Source organism: Camelina sativa, chromosome 12 (assembly GCF_030686135.1).
Source record: "Camelina sativa cultivar CO46 ecotype springtype chromosome 12, ASM3068613v1".
Classification (NCBI taxonomy): Eukaryota; Viridiplantae; Streptophyta; class Magnoliopsida; order Brassicales; family Brassicaceae; genus Camelina; species Camelina sativa.
In genome coordinates, this window is record NC_141891.1 from 39,638,190 (window position 1) to 39,656,133 (window position 17,944).

The 17,944-nt window shown below is 34.5% G+C and overlaps 1 protein-coding gene, 2 long non-coding RNA genes and 1 pseudogene across 4 annotated transcripts; 2 read left to right on the top strand and 2 right to left on the bottom strand.

Moving 5' to 3' along the window:
* Window positions 1–4,315: 4,315 nt before the first annotated feature.
* LOC109128119 (uncharacterized) lies at window positions 4,316–4,867 on the bottom strand. The gene is made up of 3 exons (XR_002034577.2): window positions 4,831–4,867; window positions 4,585–4,722; window positions 4,316–4,478 (listed from the first exon to the last, which is right to left on the bottom strand). It is a non-coding gene; the product is annotated as an uncharacterized LOC109128119 (long non-coding RNA).
* Window positions 4,868–9,574: 4,707 nt separating this feature from the next.
* Window positions 9,575–10,411, top strand: LOC147933359 (uncharacterized). Its single transcript, XR_015574078.1, has 3 exons — window positions 9,575–9,706; window positions 9,779–9,871; window positions 9,999–10,411. It is a non-coding gene; the product is annotated as an uncharacterized LOC147933359 (long non-coding RNA).
* Window positions 10,412–12,112: 1,701 nt separating this feature from the next.
* On the top strand, window positions 12,113–12,778 carry LOC104732836 (large ribosomal subunit protein P2v pseudogene; annotated as a pseudogene). Its single transcript, XR_015574098.1, has one exon. The product of XR_015574098.1 is annotated as a large ribosomal subunit protein P2v pseudogene (transcript).
* A 1,263-nt stretch (window positions 12,779–14,041) lies between these two features.
* On the bottom strand, window positions 14,042–16,373 carry LOC104732838 (serine/threonine-protein kinase D6PKL2-like). Its single transcript, XM_019234058.2, has 2 exons — window positions 15,526–16,373; window positions 14,042–15,072 (listed from the first exon to the last, which is right to left on the bottom strand). The coding sequence occupies exons 1-2, from the start codon at window positions 16,176–16,178 to the stop codon at window positions 14,220–14,222; spliced, it is 1,506 nt and encodes a 501-aa protein (XP_019089603.1). The 5' UTR covers window positions 16,179–16,373; the 3' UTR covers window positions 14,042–14,219.
* Between the last annotated feature and the right edge of the window lie 1,571 nt (window positions 16,374–17,944).

Below are 17,944 nucleotides of genomic sequence, written 5' to 3' on the forward strand. Positions count from 1 at the left end.
CTCTGTTCTTGGTTCTGTTCTTGTTCCTGTTCGACATTACCAATAACTGCAGGTCCTTCTCCAACATCAATAGTTTCACCCCATCGTAGTTGAAACATACCGGGATCCCTCATTGATCCTTGTTCTGTCTTGCTCCAGCTCCAGCCCGTACTTTCATCAAACACAACGTCGCGGCTGACAACCACCTTCCGTGTTGTTGGATCATAAAGCCGATATGCCTTGGATCCTGGCTCAATCCCAAGGTGTATTAACGGTTTTGATCTGTCGTCGAGTTTCTTTTGGTTTGTAGCCTGAATTTTCGAATATGCCAAACAGCCAAATACTTTTAAATGTTCAATGTTTGGCTTCACTCCTCGTAAACACTCATATGGAGTCATACCCTCAAGCGCTCTCGTTGGTATCCGGTTGATCAGATGAGTAGCATGACGAACTGCTTCTCCCCAAAGATAATTTGGTACCTTCATTGCCTTATGAGTGCTTCTTGTCATCTCCATTAGAGTTCTATTTCTTCTTTCCACAACACCATTTTGTTGTGGTGTGTAAGGGGCTGTGAGTTGTCTCTTGATACCACTTGTATCACAAAACTCATTGAATTCTCTTGAAGTGAACTCTCCTCCTCTATCAGTTCTTAGAGTTAAGATAGAACTCCCAATCTCCTTCTCTACCAAGCTCTTAAACACCTTGAACCTCTCAAAGGCTTCACATTTCTCTTTTAACAAGATAGTCCACATATATCTTGAAAAATCATCTATGATGACAAACACATATTTGTTATTAGCCAAGGTTGAAGGTGTGATGGGACCACATAAGTCAGCATGTAGAAGCTCCAATGGCTTTGAAGCTCGAAACAATGAGGTTTTGGGGAAAGATGGATGAGTTTGTTTTCCAACTAAGCAAGACTCACACAATCTTTTCTCTTCTCTTATCTCCGGCAATCCTTGTACTAACTGTTGCTGGGACATTGTCTTCATTGTTTTAAAACTAATATGTCCCAACCGAGCATGCCACTTCCAAGCTTCATCTGCAATACTCGAATGTAGACATATTGGTCTCCCTATCTGCAGCTTAATCTTGTAGAGCCTATTTGGTGATCTTGTAACTTTCACCAACAATCTTCCCATAGGATCATGGACTGTAAGGTAGTCTTGTCTCATCCTGACATCACAACCAACCTCTGTAGCCTGTCCTAGACTCAGAATGTTGCTTCTAAGAGAGGGAATGTAGTAGATGTCTGAAACCAGAATCTGTTCACTTGTCTTACTTTGAAAAAGAATCGCTCCTTTTCCTGCAATTTCAACACAAGAACCATCACCGAACTTCACTTTTCCCTTGATGTTCTCATTGAGCTCCGAAAAATATTCTCTATGGCCAGTCATGTGGTTACTTGCCCCATTGTCAAGATACCACAAGTCATCTACTTGGTTGCTAGCCTCATAGTTTTTCGGAATCACCTTTTCTTCATTCAAAAACACAACCTCATGCAAATAAAGAGCTGCATCTGCATTCTCTGTCTCGATTTTATTTGCTTCTCCTTGTTGTTGTTGTCGATCAGGAAATGTAGAAGCATAGTGTCCTAGCTTATCACACCGATAACAAACCACCTTCGACCGATCCTTCTTTTCCTTTGATTCGTTCTGGTCTCCTTGATTTGTTTGTTGTTCTTGTGAGTAGCCTCTGCCTCTGCCTCTTCCTCGTCCTCTGTTTCCTCTTCCACCTCTGCCTCGTCCTCTGCCTCTCGAACCCCAGGTGTTTTGCGAGTTTGCAAATAACAGCTTACCCTGAGTATCTTCGTGATCCTCCTCATTAAGAATCCGCTCTTCATAGGCCTTGAGTCTCCCTATGATCTCCGCGAAGCTTGTTCTTTGTAAATCCAAAACTTGTTCAAGAGATGCTATGATCTGAATGAACTTGTTCCTTGGTAGACTATTGAGAAACTTCTTCACAAGTTTTGCTTCATCAATTGTCTGTCCAAGAGAGGCCGCTTTTGATGCAATCTCCGATAGCTTGCTTGAAAAGCTGTCGATTGTGTCTGAATCCTTCATCTTGATTCTCTCAAATTCAGACATAAGAGTCTGAAGCCTTGCTTCCTTGACTCGTTCTGCACCATGATGACGAGATTGGATGGCATTCCATATCCCTTTAGGAGAGTCTTGTTCTCCGACTTGCAAAATAAGAGCCTCCGGGATAGCTTGAAACAATAATCATGTCGCGATATTGTTTAGATCAGGATCCGCTGATCCTGGTTCGATTGTATCCCATACATGGTAGATCTTCAACAAGATCTTCATTCTCATTGACCACACCGTGTAGTTAGAGGGAGTTAGCATGGGACATTGAATCGATGGTGGAGTAAACTCCTTTGGACGTGCTGAGCTTTCGTCTGCCATAGCTCGGGGACGACGGCTGTACGTTCGCAAGATCTTCGTCTCTTTTCTTCACAGGTCACAGGTTCCAGGTTCTCCAATAACCTAACGCTCTGCTACCAAATAAAGTTTCTTAAACACACTAAGCTTGTATAAAGAATAACTCTCTTTATTGAATGTTTAGAAAATCTCTCAAAACTAAACAACTCACAAACTCTCTTTGTGTTTCGATATCGTTTGATACAACCCATCAAACGTATATATAGGGAACTCGACTTAGTTCTTATTCCTATTTTGATAATGGAAAACTACTCTTTTCCTAATCCTAAATAGAACTTTTCCTTTTCTCTTAACTCAACTTGGTTAAGGAAATCTTAGGCTGAACATTCTAGAAGCTTACCCAACATGTGAAGCTTGCAAACAATGGTATTCGGTATCTTGTATTGTTACTATTAGTAGATTATAGATATACAGTGCGTTGATTATCAATTTTCAGCACAGAGAATCACTGAAACAGAGTTAAAAACAGAGGAAAGCCACACATGATCAAGTGTCAAGATAGTTAAACATCGCTCGATTTTCTTCAATCACTAACGACGTCTGCAAATTAATTTATCCATAAAAGGACTGAGTTATAAGGTTGAATCAAGATAGAATTGTATCCTCTCGAAATAAATTAGCAAAAACAAACTGCTTTAGGAAAAACAAACTGCTTTAGGAAAAAGAAGAAGAGGAAGAAGGTAAAGAAGATCTCATCTTTGTTGATTGCGGAGAAACCTTTGGCTTTCGTGAAAAGAAAAAAAAAAGATGATGAACGAATTATGAAAGTGAGAAAGAAACTATGTGAAATATTTATAGAAAATATTGGTCAGCTAGGGTTAGAAAAATACGTTTTTGTTTTTTTCACTCTCTCTCGCTCATAGGTAAGAAAAAAAGATCGCGTAAAGATTTGATTTCTATATTTTTCCATAGATTTTGCGCAATTAGCCGTTATGGGTTATGATAAAAAGGAAATATTGATTTTTTTTTCTTTTTCAAGCTCTCTTCATTAATGAGACTCGATTTCCATATCTTGCATTAGATTGCCTTAGCAGTTGAAAGTTTTGATAACAGAAAAGGATAACATATACAAATCTCATGTAATTCCTAATCTCAATTCGTTTAAGCTTATGATATCTATTTTCTCATTATTATAATTTTCTAATCGAATAGTATATAGTAGTATATCAAATTGGCAAGTATATGAAATGTGGCTTCGAAAAATCCAAACAAAAGGTTGGTTAATATAAAAATCCATTACAATTATCTATAACAAATTGAAACAGTCGATTAGAAAACAAACGAATTACTTACTTGGCTGATGTCTTTCTCCGTTGTCACAATTACAAACAAGTTAGAAACACCAAATGCTTCTTCTTCAATCAGTCGTCGAGAAGAGAAGCTTCTTACCGCAGAACTTAGGTACCTCTGGTTCTTTCAGATCCGGTTTAGTCTACAAATCAGGGCTTTCTCCTCGAAGTTTGTTTTTATACCTGCAATATATAAAAAACTCTAGTGATGTGAAGTGACTTTAGTGCAGTGGCAGGAGGTAAGTCCATTTGGAGAAGGCATCATCACACCCGGGATCGAGTCCCGGCTCCTATGAATGTAGGAATTTGGCTAATGGGCCGGCCAGTTGTGATCCAATGGTTGACAAAAAAAAAAAAAAAACTCTAGTGATCTCTCCATGTGTACCAAAAATGTACTCATGACAACATAACTCGAAAGGCAAATAGTACTTAGATCCCTACCAAAGCTTCTCTACAAGGTTGTACCGAATTAACAAAAATTATAGCGTTAATCTTTTGTAGAGAGATGAAAACTATAGCAATAAGTTCGAGAAACATCAGTTTATATCGTGCAATAAAATTCAAAACATCAGTTTATAAATTACAGCTACTGTTACACGAAGAGTGCATTTGCTATATAATAGCATACCAAACATACTTGTAAAACGAATCATAAATTACTCCATCACCTCCTACACCTGAAGGAACTTTACAGTAAAACAAGTCAGTTAATTCCAATGCTTTCCTTGCAAAGATACACAAGTGGTTGAATGCACCATCAGCTCCTCTGCCAAATGAAAGGAAAAATGGTTAACAAGTCCAGGATATAAACACTTATTATACAAAGCAACCCATTAATTTCTGCTTAAATTAAGGGTGCATAAATGCAGTACTTTTTTGTAGTGTTTGCTTAGATCAAAATGGACGATTGCCTTTAAAAGATTCTCCTTGTCCACGCCTTTGTTAATAAATTGGATTGTCTTTGCAAACTCTCCCCGTAAGATGTTTTCTCGATGCTTTTTCTCACCTGTCTGATAATACAAAATAGCAACGATATATACACTCAATCTTTCAATAATCCAAGAACAGGCAGAACCAAAGTCTAAAATTTGAGTTTTCCTAGAAAATTGAGAGCTTACCTTTAGGAGGTTCAGAATTACCATTCTTCTTTTCCAGCGTACAATATAAAAAGGTTTAATCAGCAATCCTACTTTCTAATGACTACTTGTATACATTTCATGTGACTACTCGAATAAATACCATAAACTACTCTCACCTTCTCTGCTTCGTCAACAGAAGCAAACTCAATAAAGCCACAGCCCACAAGCAAACACACCTGTGATCCATAATAAGTCGAACACGAACAACTTCTCCAACAACTTTGAAGAAACTGATGTCGTAGAACATAGAAGATAGATTATATCAGTTCATGAAAAATATTGCTCCAAAAGTGGAAGTTTAGGGTGCTGTACTGCTTCTTACATATCTGATATTTTAGTGTTGCGAGAGAGAGACGGCAAACATAGAGTGTCTTATATGTTACGGCAAATGGCTGAATTTAATAGCCAAATGTTAGCACAACTCAAAGTAGAAAAGGACTTGAGCGTTTCGTGACATATTTTGAAGATAATAAGAACATGTACCTCACAAAATCGGGAGTTTCATCAAGTCCTTTCACTGCCTCATTCTCTTCCATCAGAATGCTTTCTTGTCGAAGGTAGTCCTCGTACATGGAATATAAAAAAACCTAGTGATCGCTCCATGTATGCCAAAAAAACTCATCCAATAAGCTAAAAAATTCAAGATGCAAACGTTAGTTAAGTCTCTTACCAAACCTTGTAATCTATGCAATACCTAATGAACAAAATAATAGTGTTAGTCTTCTGTAGTGACATCAAAACTCTAGCAACAAGTTACAACAACAAGTCCCCATAACATGGAAAATTAATTTACTTTGGTCAATGGTATATATGGAGTCTCAACCACTTCAAGAACAATCTTGTGATCATGCAAATATTCACCGTTCTTCTTTTCCAGCGCCTACAGTATAAAAGATTTAATCAGCAATCCTACTTTCAAATAACTACTTTTCATCTATTTTCATCACTACTATAAACTACTCTCACCTTCTCTGCTTCGTTACCAGAAGCAAACTCAACAAAGCCATATCCCACATGCCTGCCCTCTTTGTTTGCAACGACTAACGAGTCGAACATGAACAACTTCTCCAACATCTTTATAGAAATTGATGTTGTACAAATGAAGGGTAAAACATCATTAGTCAAGAGAAAACTTGCTCCAAGAGCAAAAGAGGAAATTAAAGTTTTTTTACTTGCATATGTGATTTTTTAGTTTGGGGAGAAAAATGGAAAATAAAGAGCCTCTTTTTACCTACTACGGCAACTGCCTGAATTTAAACAGCCAAGTATGTTAAATAAGTCATCTTTCGACTTTGTGGCAACAGTTTTGTTATTAAACGCTAAGCTTTTCTTCTGAGCTCGACCAATTTTGAAGAAAATAAGAACAGGTACCTCAGCATATCGGGAGTTTCATCATGTTCTCTCATCAAAAAAAATCATATGATCGTGCAAATATTCACCGTCCTTCTCTTCCAACGCCTACGGTATAAAAGATTTAATCAGCTATCATTCTAACAAATAACTAATTGTCTACTTTTCATCATAAGCAATTAAGCATACACAACTTTTCAAATGACTACTTATATACTATTCATCTAATATATTTTTTTCATCATTACTACAATACTACATACTCTCACCCTGTTTGCGTTGTAAGCAGAAGAAAACTCAACAAATTAAGGCATAGCCCACATGCTTACCCTCGTTGTTTACAATAAGTCGAACACTAACAACTCTCATATATTTGAAGAAACGTTTGCTGCAAAAGTGGAGGATAAAATATAAGCCACAGAAAACTTGCTTGGAGAACAAAAGTGGAAATTTAAGGCGCTGCTTACATATCTGATATTTTAGTCTGGGGAGAGATATTGGCAACAAAGAATATTTTCTGAAATTAAAAGCCAAGTGTGTTAGCAATGACTCTAAGGAGAAAAGGACTTAAACTGTATTCAAACAAAAAGTAGCCTCATCTAAAGTTTCATCCACCCAATGTGTTCTTACCAAGCCTTATATTCTAAGCAATACCTAAGTAACAAAAAATAACAGCGTTAGTCTTATGTAATGGCATTCAAAACTCTAACAAATAAGTTACAAGCAGAGATATATAAATCAAATTACTTGGGTAAAAGGTATGAAGGTTTCTTACGATCAGCCACATGAAAAAATATCTTATGACCGCACATGTATTCACCGTACTTCATTTTCAGCGCCTGGAGTATAAAAGATTCAATCAGCAAACTTACTTTCCAATGACTATACTTGAATACTTTTTTTCCATCATTACTACAAAACTAATCTCACCTTCTTTACTTGGTTAGCAGAAGCAAGCTCAAAAAAGTCATAGCCCACATGGTTATTATAATGGTTTACAATAAGTCGAACATGGACAACTTCTCCAACATCATAGAAGAACTCGATGCTCTAAAAGCGGCGGGTCAAGTATCAGTCATACTCTGAGAAAGAAAGTGGAAACTGAAGCCGTAGCCCCCCTATACTTACACATCTGATATATTAGTTTTGCGAGGAATACTGGTAATAATGAGCGTGTTTTTTGTTACGGCAACTACCTGAATTTAACAACAGCCAAATAGTTTGTGTTAGCATGACTCAAAGTAGAAAAGGACTTAAACTGCAATCAAGTCACCCCACTGTTTCCTGTTGAATTGAGTAGAGACATTGAACATGTAAACTTGTACAATACCTAACAAACATTATAGTAATCTACCTTTACTAAGTTTAAATTAGCCTGGTCAGACTTGTGCTGGAGACTATCAGCAAGTCCTTTGGTTGTATCCTCCTGTTACATACATGAGTAGCCATCAGAAGACAGTGTAAAGAAGATTGTTGTCAAAAGAACAAGAGGAAACCGAGTCCACCTAGCCTAGTTAGAAGTTCCTAACTTCTGTTAGCGTAGATATAGGAATATCTTTGATTGATGTATATCCCATATCATTCGGTGTATATTCGACCTTATCTTGTACCATACACTATATATATCTTATGAATACAATCTCTCCGAATCACGGAGATTCATTAGATTACATGGTATCAGAGCGTCAACATACTGTTTCTCAATTTTATGTAAAATTTGCAGGTTTTGGACAATGGTTTTCCGACGACTTTCCGGCCAAATTCCGGCCAAATGGCTGATCGGAATTGTCTGGTCGATAGTGCAATGGAAAGCTGGTAACGAGTACTACAAGATGGTATACTCATACGTCCAAAACGGAGTTGATTTGAATGAGAAATAAGAGTGTGAAGTGAGCTACTTGGGATGGTTTGGGAAATATCCCACATCGGAAATATGATTGATTTTTCACTCATATATATATAGTTTTACACTCTTCTAGTTTCAAAAGTGTGTAGAAGGAAGAGGGAAGGTTCCCACACGCGAACCGAACCAAACCGGGCCGAGCACGGATGCGGGGCGGGCCGGGCTGGTCTCGGACGCGGGCTGTGGTCTCTTGGGCTTTTTGGTTTTTGGGCTTTTTGGCTCTTGAGACAGCTGTAGGCTCATTTAATTTTTTGGAAAGACTTGGTGTGAACTCCAAGCAAACTTGGGCAGCACTCCGAGAATATTCACTGAATATTTTCTTGAGAGCTCCCTCCTTCCACTATATATAGAGGCATAACCTCTCATTATTTTACACACACAAAAACATAAACACTCCTTCCTCTGAAGATCTCTCTCTCCCTCTCCCTTGCTTAGTCCAAGTAAGTTCTTAGTTTAGTAGTCTCGAGAGTATAACGTAGATCTGTTCGCTTGAGTTCTATTACTGGTGTGCTACTGTAATAGTTCATGATCGGTTGTATCCTGGGATTCATAAATCGTGATTGTCCGAAAGCACTTACGGACGATTTATTGAATTAAGGAAAGTGATATCATATCTTGCCTCCGTGATTTATTTTATGCTTTATATTATGTTGTTGTAATTCGTTTATGATTTCGTTAATTTAAATATAATTCGCATCTTTTCTCAATTCGATTTTTGCGCTCCTAACATTTTGTAGATAAAAGGTGAGACTTTTGCTTGTTGACGACCGGAGTGGTTTGATACTTTGATGAGAGAAGAAACTAGAAAGAACTGATTTTTATAAACCGAACCATCTATATATACATTTTGCAAGTACATTTTTGCAAATAAATCCTGAACTTGCCACATATTTACAAGATTGTCATTGTGTTTTTAAAAATGAAAAATAAAAACAAAATATTACAAAACCAACAATTGCTACAAAATTTGCTACTTTTTCACAAATCTGTAACTTCCCTCTTTTTGGAAACAATCTAACAACTAATCAATAAATATTCTCTAAACAAATAAATTAATTTTCAAAATAACAAATAACTCTAATATCTTTACAAAAAAATAAAAATAAATAACTCTAATATCTCTAATCACGATTTGCGTATTACTTTGACAAAAAAAAAAGATTTGCGTATTACTAATATCTCTAACTCTACCGATTTTAGAAACAACCTAATCACGATTTACATGTAATTACTCTACACATTCAATTTTAAAATTCTATCTCAAAGATCTTCTCCCTCCAATACCTCTACAAAATCAAAACAAAGAAAAAAAATTAAATGGGTATTAATGCATGATTCCTAGCATATTCCTTAATTAAACAGATTACAAATCTGTCTTCCCTAATTACTTGCTAACTACAGAAATTTCGCCATAAAGAAAGAAATCATTATCGACCTACTATAGACCCTATAAATATTCTACACCTACACGCCAATTATCATCACCAAACAAGACAAACCAGTCGCATACAGAAAATCATAAAACATAAATATATTCTCATCGTAATGGTTGCTACTTTTGCTTTTCTCCGTGATGTGCACCCTACAATCCTAAATGAAAAGGTGGGTGTCTTATTAGTGATCCTTTTTAAAACATAATCTTTGTGTGTTTTAACACATTTCTATTTTCATCAGCTTACAAAAATCATGTAAATCATAGATGATGGAGATATCTTGTTTATAAATACAAGCTATGCGGTGCATTGATGTGGTACAACTAGAAGAAAGGTAATCACAAAAACAACAAACACCAGTATTTCATAGTGTTGTATGGGAACAAAGATGTTGTATAAATATATCTTATTATTTTAAGGTATCTTAACCAAATTCTTTTTGTTTTCTTTTGAAACTGAAGTTCTAAGAAGATGAAAATTCAAGTTGAGAGTAGAAAACAGACTTTCTTTGAAGAGAAAGATGAGGAGAGCGGTCGATGGCGAGAAAATGATAACAAAGCAACTTCTTTTTGTCTCATTAGCTTGATTGTTCGAGGGTGTCTCCGATGATAGAATTCCCAGCGGACTTCGAGGCTGCAGCGACAAAGGATAACAAAAAACGGCGGTGGATCTTGCTGATAACGACAAAGGATCTTTCTTTCTCGCTTCTTATTTTCCTGAAGGCTGAAATAATTTTTGGATTGGGTATTTCTCAATCGTGATTATTGGGCCTATTTTGGAAATTCTTAGATTTATAATATGGTTGTAGTTACGTTATTATTCAGAAACATCTAATTTGCTCAAAGTTAATTAAAAATTAATTAACATTATTCTTTACTTTAATTAATTTTACAAAAAAATAATCACATGATTTATCTATGTTCACAAATAATATCCGTTCAGGTCATGCATTTTAAGTCTTATTAATTATATTTCCACTTCTATATATTTCTTTTATATATTATTACTACAAATGGAGTTGTAAATTATAGATACAATATGAAGTTAAATCTTAAGCTACCTATTTTAGTATACAATTTTAATCTGTATAGTTAAATTTAAACATTAATATTATAATTAACCTTAAAATAAAATATTGTGGGATGGATTACAATTGATATATTGTTATAAATTTAAAATATCAATAATCAATAGTTACTACTATCGGTTTAATATACTAAATAGATAAAATAATTATCTAGCAATGCAGGGTCCATCCTTATATTTTTGAAAATAATTTATTATATAATATTTATCTATATATATATGTCACATATTATTAATTAAGGTACGAACTACGAAAACATACTCCAAACCAACACAAAAAATATAATCCAACTAAAACAGTAGAATCTATTAATCAAAATAAACACAAAAATACAACATTATTTTTTGTAGTAATTATAAAAACCTTTTCACCCGGGTTAAAATCTTCAATTGGTTAAAAACGTTTCCTTTTTTAGTAACCAGCAATTTGGTTTCTCCATAATAATCTTCATTTGGTAATTTATAATTTGGAAATTTATAACAAATTGTGTGATGGCATAACATATTAATAACTCTGTAAATGAACGCTATATACTTTTTAGGAAATGATGAATGTTTTATACTTACCAAAGGTGAGAGATGCTCTACATAACATATTAAACACACATATTTTTAATCCACATTAATAATTAAAGTTTATAAAAGTAAATAATTAGTATAATTCATATAAAAAACCAACTGAGTTTTATTTTCATTGCACATAAAAAATATATATACTAAAGTATTTAAATATTTAAGGAACTATATGATATTGTTTCTATATTATAAAACAATATACGGTATACACCTAAAATATAGAAATTGGACACTACATAATATCTAGATGCAAAATACTGTACATTTACAAATACAAAACATTAGTTACTGCTAAACAAAATATTCTTCGCGTTTTTTAAAATAATTCTAACCCCGCGGTGTACCGCGGATGAATATCTAGTATTGAAATATAACGAAATTGGGATTAAAAACTGAAATTAACTTATCACATCAATCCGTACCGATTTTTCTTATATCTTGGTAAACAGAACCGATTAAATTCTTTTTTCTTTTTTTGTTTCTATGAACATAACCGATTAAATTCTTGGTTTTCATTCCGAAATCATAGTCAGAGTTTGTTGGCTAATCTAAACCGGTTAAGAAAGAATTAACATATCAACCGAAAATGTCAATGCCAAATTGAAAAATATCGAAACAAACTTAATTATTACACAATTGATTCCAGTTTTGTTATAGTGTATATAACCTGAACGGCTGAACCGAACAAACCACCAACTTTTCTTATAGCGTATAACCTGAACCGAACAAACCATAAAATAATGGTGACTCATTGGATTGTAGAATAGTAGACATGGGCTAGTTTTTATAATATAATAGGCCCATTGACAAATTTAGGAAGGTTTCGTGTAGCCCACGTGACTTTTTCTTTGGTACGTGCACAAAACCCTAATCTCCCCTTAAATAGCCAAAATTTCACGAAAACCCTAACCGCAGTCGATTTGCTTCTTTCATTTTTTTGCAGGGACAAAAAAAAAGAGAGAGAGGAGACGATGAAGGTTATTGCGGCGTACCTCCTTGCCAAACTCGGCCGAAATGAGAATCCATCCGTCGCTGATCTGAAGAAGATCTTTGAATCCGTTGGTGCAGAGATCGACCAAGAGAAGACAGATCTGTTCTTCTCTCTTATCAAAGATCGCGATGTCACTGAGCTTATCGCTGCTGGACGAGAGAAGATGGCGGCTCTATCTTCCGGTGGTCCTGCGGTTGCGGCTCCTTCTGGAGGAGGCGGTGGTGCTGCTCCAGCCTCTGAGCCTGCGGCTGAGAGTAAGAAGAAGGAAGAGGAGAAAGAGGAATCAGAAGACGACGGTGGAATGATGAGTCTCTTCGATTGATCGTAGCTTGTGATGATGGTAGAATGTTTCGATCTGCCGTATTATCTTATCGTGGTTTATGTCTTTTTTTCTTAATTAGGGTTTCTGGATTTTTGTGGTTTCCTTTGATTATTATCGTCTTTGGTTACTTGAGTTTGGTGCGAATAAACTATTTTGTTTCTGATTAGATTGTTTTGCTCTTTTGAACGTTTATGCATTTTACAGTGGATGATCAAAAAGACATTTTCCATTGAGTTCATATTCTATAAGGGTTTTGCAGTGTTCAAGAATTTTAGTCCAATTTTCTTCTTTTTATAATTCATTCTTTATACTTTAGAAAACGTATATGTGCAGTGAATGATATGAATTTTACCTATGATCGAATTTTGTATTGAATGTTGGCATTTTTCAGATAGATTATGGATATTTCCATTGTACGTGTAGTGTGCCGTGTGCGTATAAACATTTTGTTTCTGATGTTCTTCAATCCACCTTCTACCTTAGAACATCTATGCCTTTTCAGTTTTCACTAGAAGTCGTAATGAGTGACAATTATAAATCAACAATCGCATTTTGTATTGAACAATGGCATGGGTTACTTGTTGTTTTGACAGTGTTGAAGACTTGACTTGATCAGAATGTATAAACTTTTCTTGTTGTTTCTTAGGTATGGTACCTCAATCCATTTTATTCTAGTGAACATATTTTAAAACTCTGCGATGGTTTATTGGATTGAATAGTAACATTTTCCATGTACTTGGGGACTTGTGTTGAAGACTTAAGTTTGTGTGAATAAACTGTCATATATTGTTTCTGAATTCTGATGTTCTTCAATCTAATCTCTTCATTAGAATCTTTTGACTATAAATCAAATCCGTGATCAAATTTTGTTTTGTATCATGACATTTTCCATGTTTTATCGTAGTTGGTACTTTTTGATGTTTCTCTCAATCGGTCAAATCCAGTTTATTCCTTTGAATATCCCATACTCTTTCTACAAAATCTTTGATCGAATAATTGCATTTTCAGTTGAAATATATGATTCCTCTCTCGTCTTGTATAAGCCAATCTAAAGTAAAAAAAACTTTTTCTTTCATCATGAGCCACCATAGCAAAAAAAGATGATTACAAGTCATTGTCTTTCTTATGTGTTGTCTCATTTAAGTTTTCTTTTCAGAAAATTTTACATTCTCTGGGAAAAAAGTTTTTAGCATATTCAGAGAATAACTGTTATTATTAAAACAAAAGTCGAATTTTGTGCGCAAAAAGAATCTCTCATGCAAAAAAGGTTCTTGTTTTGTAGAAAGCTTAAAAAGCCAAACAAACAAGAATAAAAAAGCGAAAAATTTGGTGTGGGGACTAACATATAAAGTGTCTATTCATCTGTAAGATAAAAGTTTTGCATTTTTTTTTAATTTCACTTTTCTCGATTACACCACACACAAAAGAATGAATCTTTTTTTGGTTCCTGCAATAAAAGACTAAAAAGTTTATTGCTTTTTTCCTAAGACCATTTCCCAAATCTTTGTGTTCTATGAACTGCTTGAACCTTTATAAACATAAGTAGATAGATATCAACCAAACCATAACCTAACCGCAAATGCAAAATTGTTGCTTAATACAGAGGCAAAAAAAAAAAAAAAAAAAAAACGAAACAACCCGAAGAGGGGGAAAAAAATAATTCATGAAGAAGATGAATACATATACGACTACCAAACAAGTGTGTCATCAAAAGAACTCAAAGTCTAAATAAGGACCTGATGATGAATCTGATTGTTTTGATTGCTTGCCTTGTTGTTGAACTGATGATGACTTGAGGGTTTCCTTTAGTATCGAAAGATCGATAGGTTTCGGTATCTCTGGTGGAGTTGTGCTTCTTATTAGTGCCCAGTTGACGTTAGCGAAGAAAGGATGTTGTTTTATCTCTGTAGCACCTTTCTTGAACCCTAGTCTCTTTTTGGGATCTTTAGTTAGCAAACCTCTGATCAAATCTTTAGCTGCAAAGCTTATAGATCCTTCTGGAAACTTAAGCGGTTGTCCAACAACATTGAATAGCGTTTCGCGGTTACCGTTTCCTTTAAACGGCGTTTTCCCGGTTAACAACTCGTAGAGGAATATACCAAAAGTCCACCAATCAACTGAGCTTCCATGACCATCTCCTCTTATGATCTCTGGAGCTAAGTACTCATGTGTGCCTACGAATGACATAGACCGAGCATCCGTTGGCTCGGCTATTAGCATTGGGAATGAATCTGAACCGGCTTTTTCGGTTTTAGCCTTTCTTGGTTTGTTGTTGAGGAAACGAGGCTTGAAGCATGATGGTTGGATACATGCTACAGGTAGTTTGCATGATGGATCTATGCAAGGTGGTTGAATACAGTACGAAGCAATATGACAAGACGGTTGTGAAGTTGATTGAATCAGTGTAGGACTCACGAAGCTCTGCAAGGATAGATCGAAATCTGAAAGCATAATGTGACCATCTTCTCTCACCATTACATTCTCTGGCTTTAAATCTCTGTATACTACACCCATCATATGAAGATACTCAAGTGCAAGAAGCACTTCAGAAGCATAAAACCTGCAAATTCAAGAACATAAGAAACAGACAAAACAGAGGATCCATTAGAATGTGAAATGTTTCAGATTCTTAAAAGCTATACAGAACAATCAAATCAACTTGATTTTTAAACTCTCACACAACAAACACAAAGACATTACCAAGAAAAAGACAAAACAGAGGATCAAGGTATCAATGTTTTTTCAGATTCTTTAAAGCAACACATATGAATAAAACCAATTCGATATTACTCTCACATCAACACAAAAGCATCGCCAAGAAATAAGACAAAACACAGGATCAATGTATAAATGTTTGCCAGATTCATAAAGCTACCATAGAAGAATCAAAGCAATCTGACTTCACTCTCAGACAAAACCCCAAAACATAACCATGAAAAGACAAAACAGAGGATCCACTAGAATGAAAGCAAGAAATTTTTGTTCATACAAAATGTGACAACAAGAAATGAACCTTGCGGCTTGTTCGGAGAAATGTTTTCCGGGCTGTTTCTGCCGGAGGATATGAAGATCTCCGCCGCTACAAAACTCCATAAGAAGACAAGAAAACTTCTCAGTCTCGAAATGAGAGTAAAGAGTGGGCAAGAAAGGATGATCCAACAAACCCAAAATCTCTCTTTCAGTCTGAGCTCTAACCAGTTTCTTCCTACCAATCAACATCCCTTTATCCATCACTTTCATGGCGAAGAAACATCCCATCTCTCTTAGCTCAGCTAAATACACACTCCCAATATCTCCACATCCCAGTTTCTTCAACAACCTGAAATGCCCTAGACCCAGATCCTCGTTTTTACTACATTTCACACTCTGAATCGCGTCCCATCTGAGATCGTTCCCTTTATGCGGCTTCGAAGGAGAAAAGACCCTTTTGTAATCAGCCTCGTTTGCATCGAAAGATTGAGTCTTTTCGAGATTAGCTTCGCTGCTTACACTGTTACTGCTACAGAAACTTAAGCTGACGCTGTTGTTAAGCCTAACGTCTTCAGACCCATTACTGCTTGTTTTGAAGCTCGCGGATCCAGAAACTGGACTTGCATTGGTATTATTAGTATTGCAATTGGTAGAACAGTGATGTAAAGATTCAAGATTTGGAGCTTTTCTACTCATAACTGAAGAAGAAGAAGAAGATCGACAAGTGAGAAGTGGAGAAGTGAGAGAAGTGAGATGTTTCCTTTAAAGAATCTATGGGTTTTGTGTTGTGTTGTTGATGGTCAAGGTTCTGTGATGTGACTCGAGGTGGTCAAAGAGAGAGAAAGAGATTATTTTTTGAAGACATTGAGATTGTTGAAAAAAACAAAAAACAAAATGTGTTTTAATTTTTTATTTTAATTTATGAAGGAGAGATTTTCAAAATTTGAAACAGTGGTTTCATAAAACTCTGTGTGTGTGTGTGTGGGGAGGGTAAAATGGAGATTTACGTTTATTTGTAAAATAGCAATTAATATTACTGTTAAAATCGATGAAGCTAGTAGTGGATAATGCTCGTATCGTGTGTCACGGTGAAGATTTTTTATACAATAATATAAGGGAAATGTGATGTTAAAATTACATTATCTAGACCAAATTAATCAAAGCTTTCACAAAATTTTTCTTTTTTTTTTCTGTCATTAGGAAAAAGATATATATACAAAACGAAAGAAAACATACAGATAGAAACATACATAACACATTAACACATAACACATTAACACTTAACCAACTTAATATCTTTGTGTCATGAAGGATTTGAAACAACTTATGTTGGAAACACCAATAATTCTAAAACGTGAGAGGAGGCCTTGGAAATGAGAGACCATACTCAATGTTGTTTGTTGTTACAACATGATGTTTATCAAGAACAAATTTGGTGTTTCATTCTATATATAAAATATTCAGTCTCTATCATTTTATTTGATACGTAAGGTTTTAACACAAATTAAGATATTATTTATTATTATTTTTAATCAAAAATAAAATATTATTTACTAATACTTAAATACTATTTTAACCAATGAAAAATAGAAATTGTTAGAAATACAAAATATATATAATTAATTAATTTTATATTGAAAATATAAAATATTGATACAATTCTTTTGGGTTGAAAACATCATGTATATTATGATAACGAGGAAGTAACGTTAGCCCAACTTAAAACACAATTACCAATAGTATTGGTCCAATACTATTTTGAACCTTTATTTGTAGAATTTTGGCATTTGTTTATAAGTTTTTGTATTAATATGTGTATATATATATACTCTCTCTAACCATCTCCATTGGAAAACTAATTTACATATTATACTTCTATATAAATTATGTCCAAAATTGTTTAAATGTATGAATCCGTCCGTTTAATAAGTTTTCATTAGAAGATATTGCATATTGGTACCATCATCTAATTATTTATTTTAAAAGAGGTTTCTGCTAGAGTGTACATTTTTTTTCCGAGAATTTGTTATAAATATTTCTTTTATATATCTTTTTTATTTCTTAGTTACAACAATTTAACCAATCACAGAAATTACTTCAGACTATAATTATCACAATGTCATATATGGATTTAAATTTTGCATAAAATCTTACAAAATATCTAATAAAATGAAAAGGGAAATTTTGTAGAACATCTTATAAGATTTGACATAGAATAATAAAATATTGCCAAGAATTATATACAAATACAAACATTGCTATGAGTTTTCAATTCCTATAGACATAGCTTTTTAGAAACCTATTCTTTAAAAGAAAATTCTGAACATATAAAGTGTAGGGAAGTTATATTTATCATTTTCATAAAATATTGGATAGTAGTTTGAACCTAATCTTCACATTAAAATTCTAACATATAAAAGTGTAGGAAAGTTACGGTTATCATTTTTTAAAAATATGGATAG

Excerpts from the sequence above, each read along its gene's own strand:
- LOC104732838 (XM_019234058.2), bottom strand. The coding sequence starts at position 16,178 with ATGAGTAGAAAAGCTCCAAATCTTGAATCTTTACATCACTGTTCTACC. Across the intron at positions 15,073-15,525 it reads TTCTCCGAACAAGCCGCAAG|GTTTTATGCTTCTGAAGTGC; the intron begins GTTCATTTCTTG and ends TTGAATTTGCAG.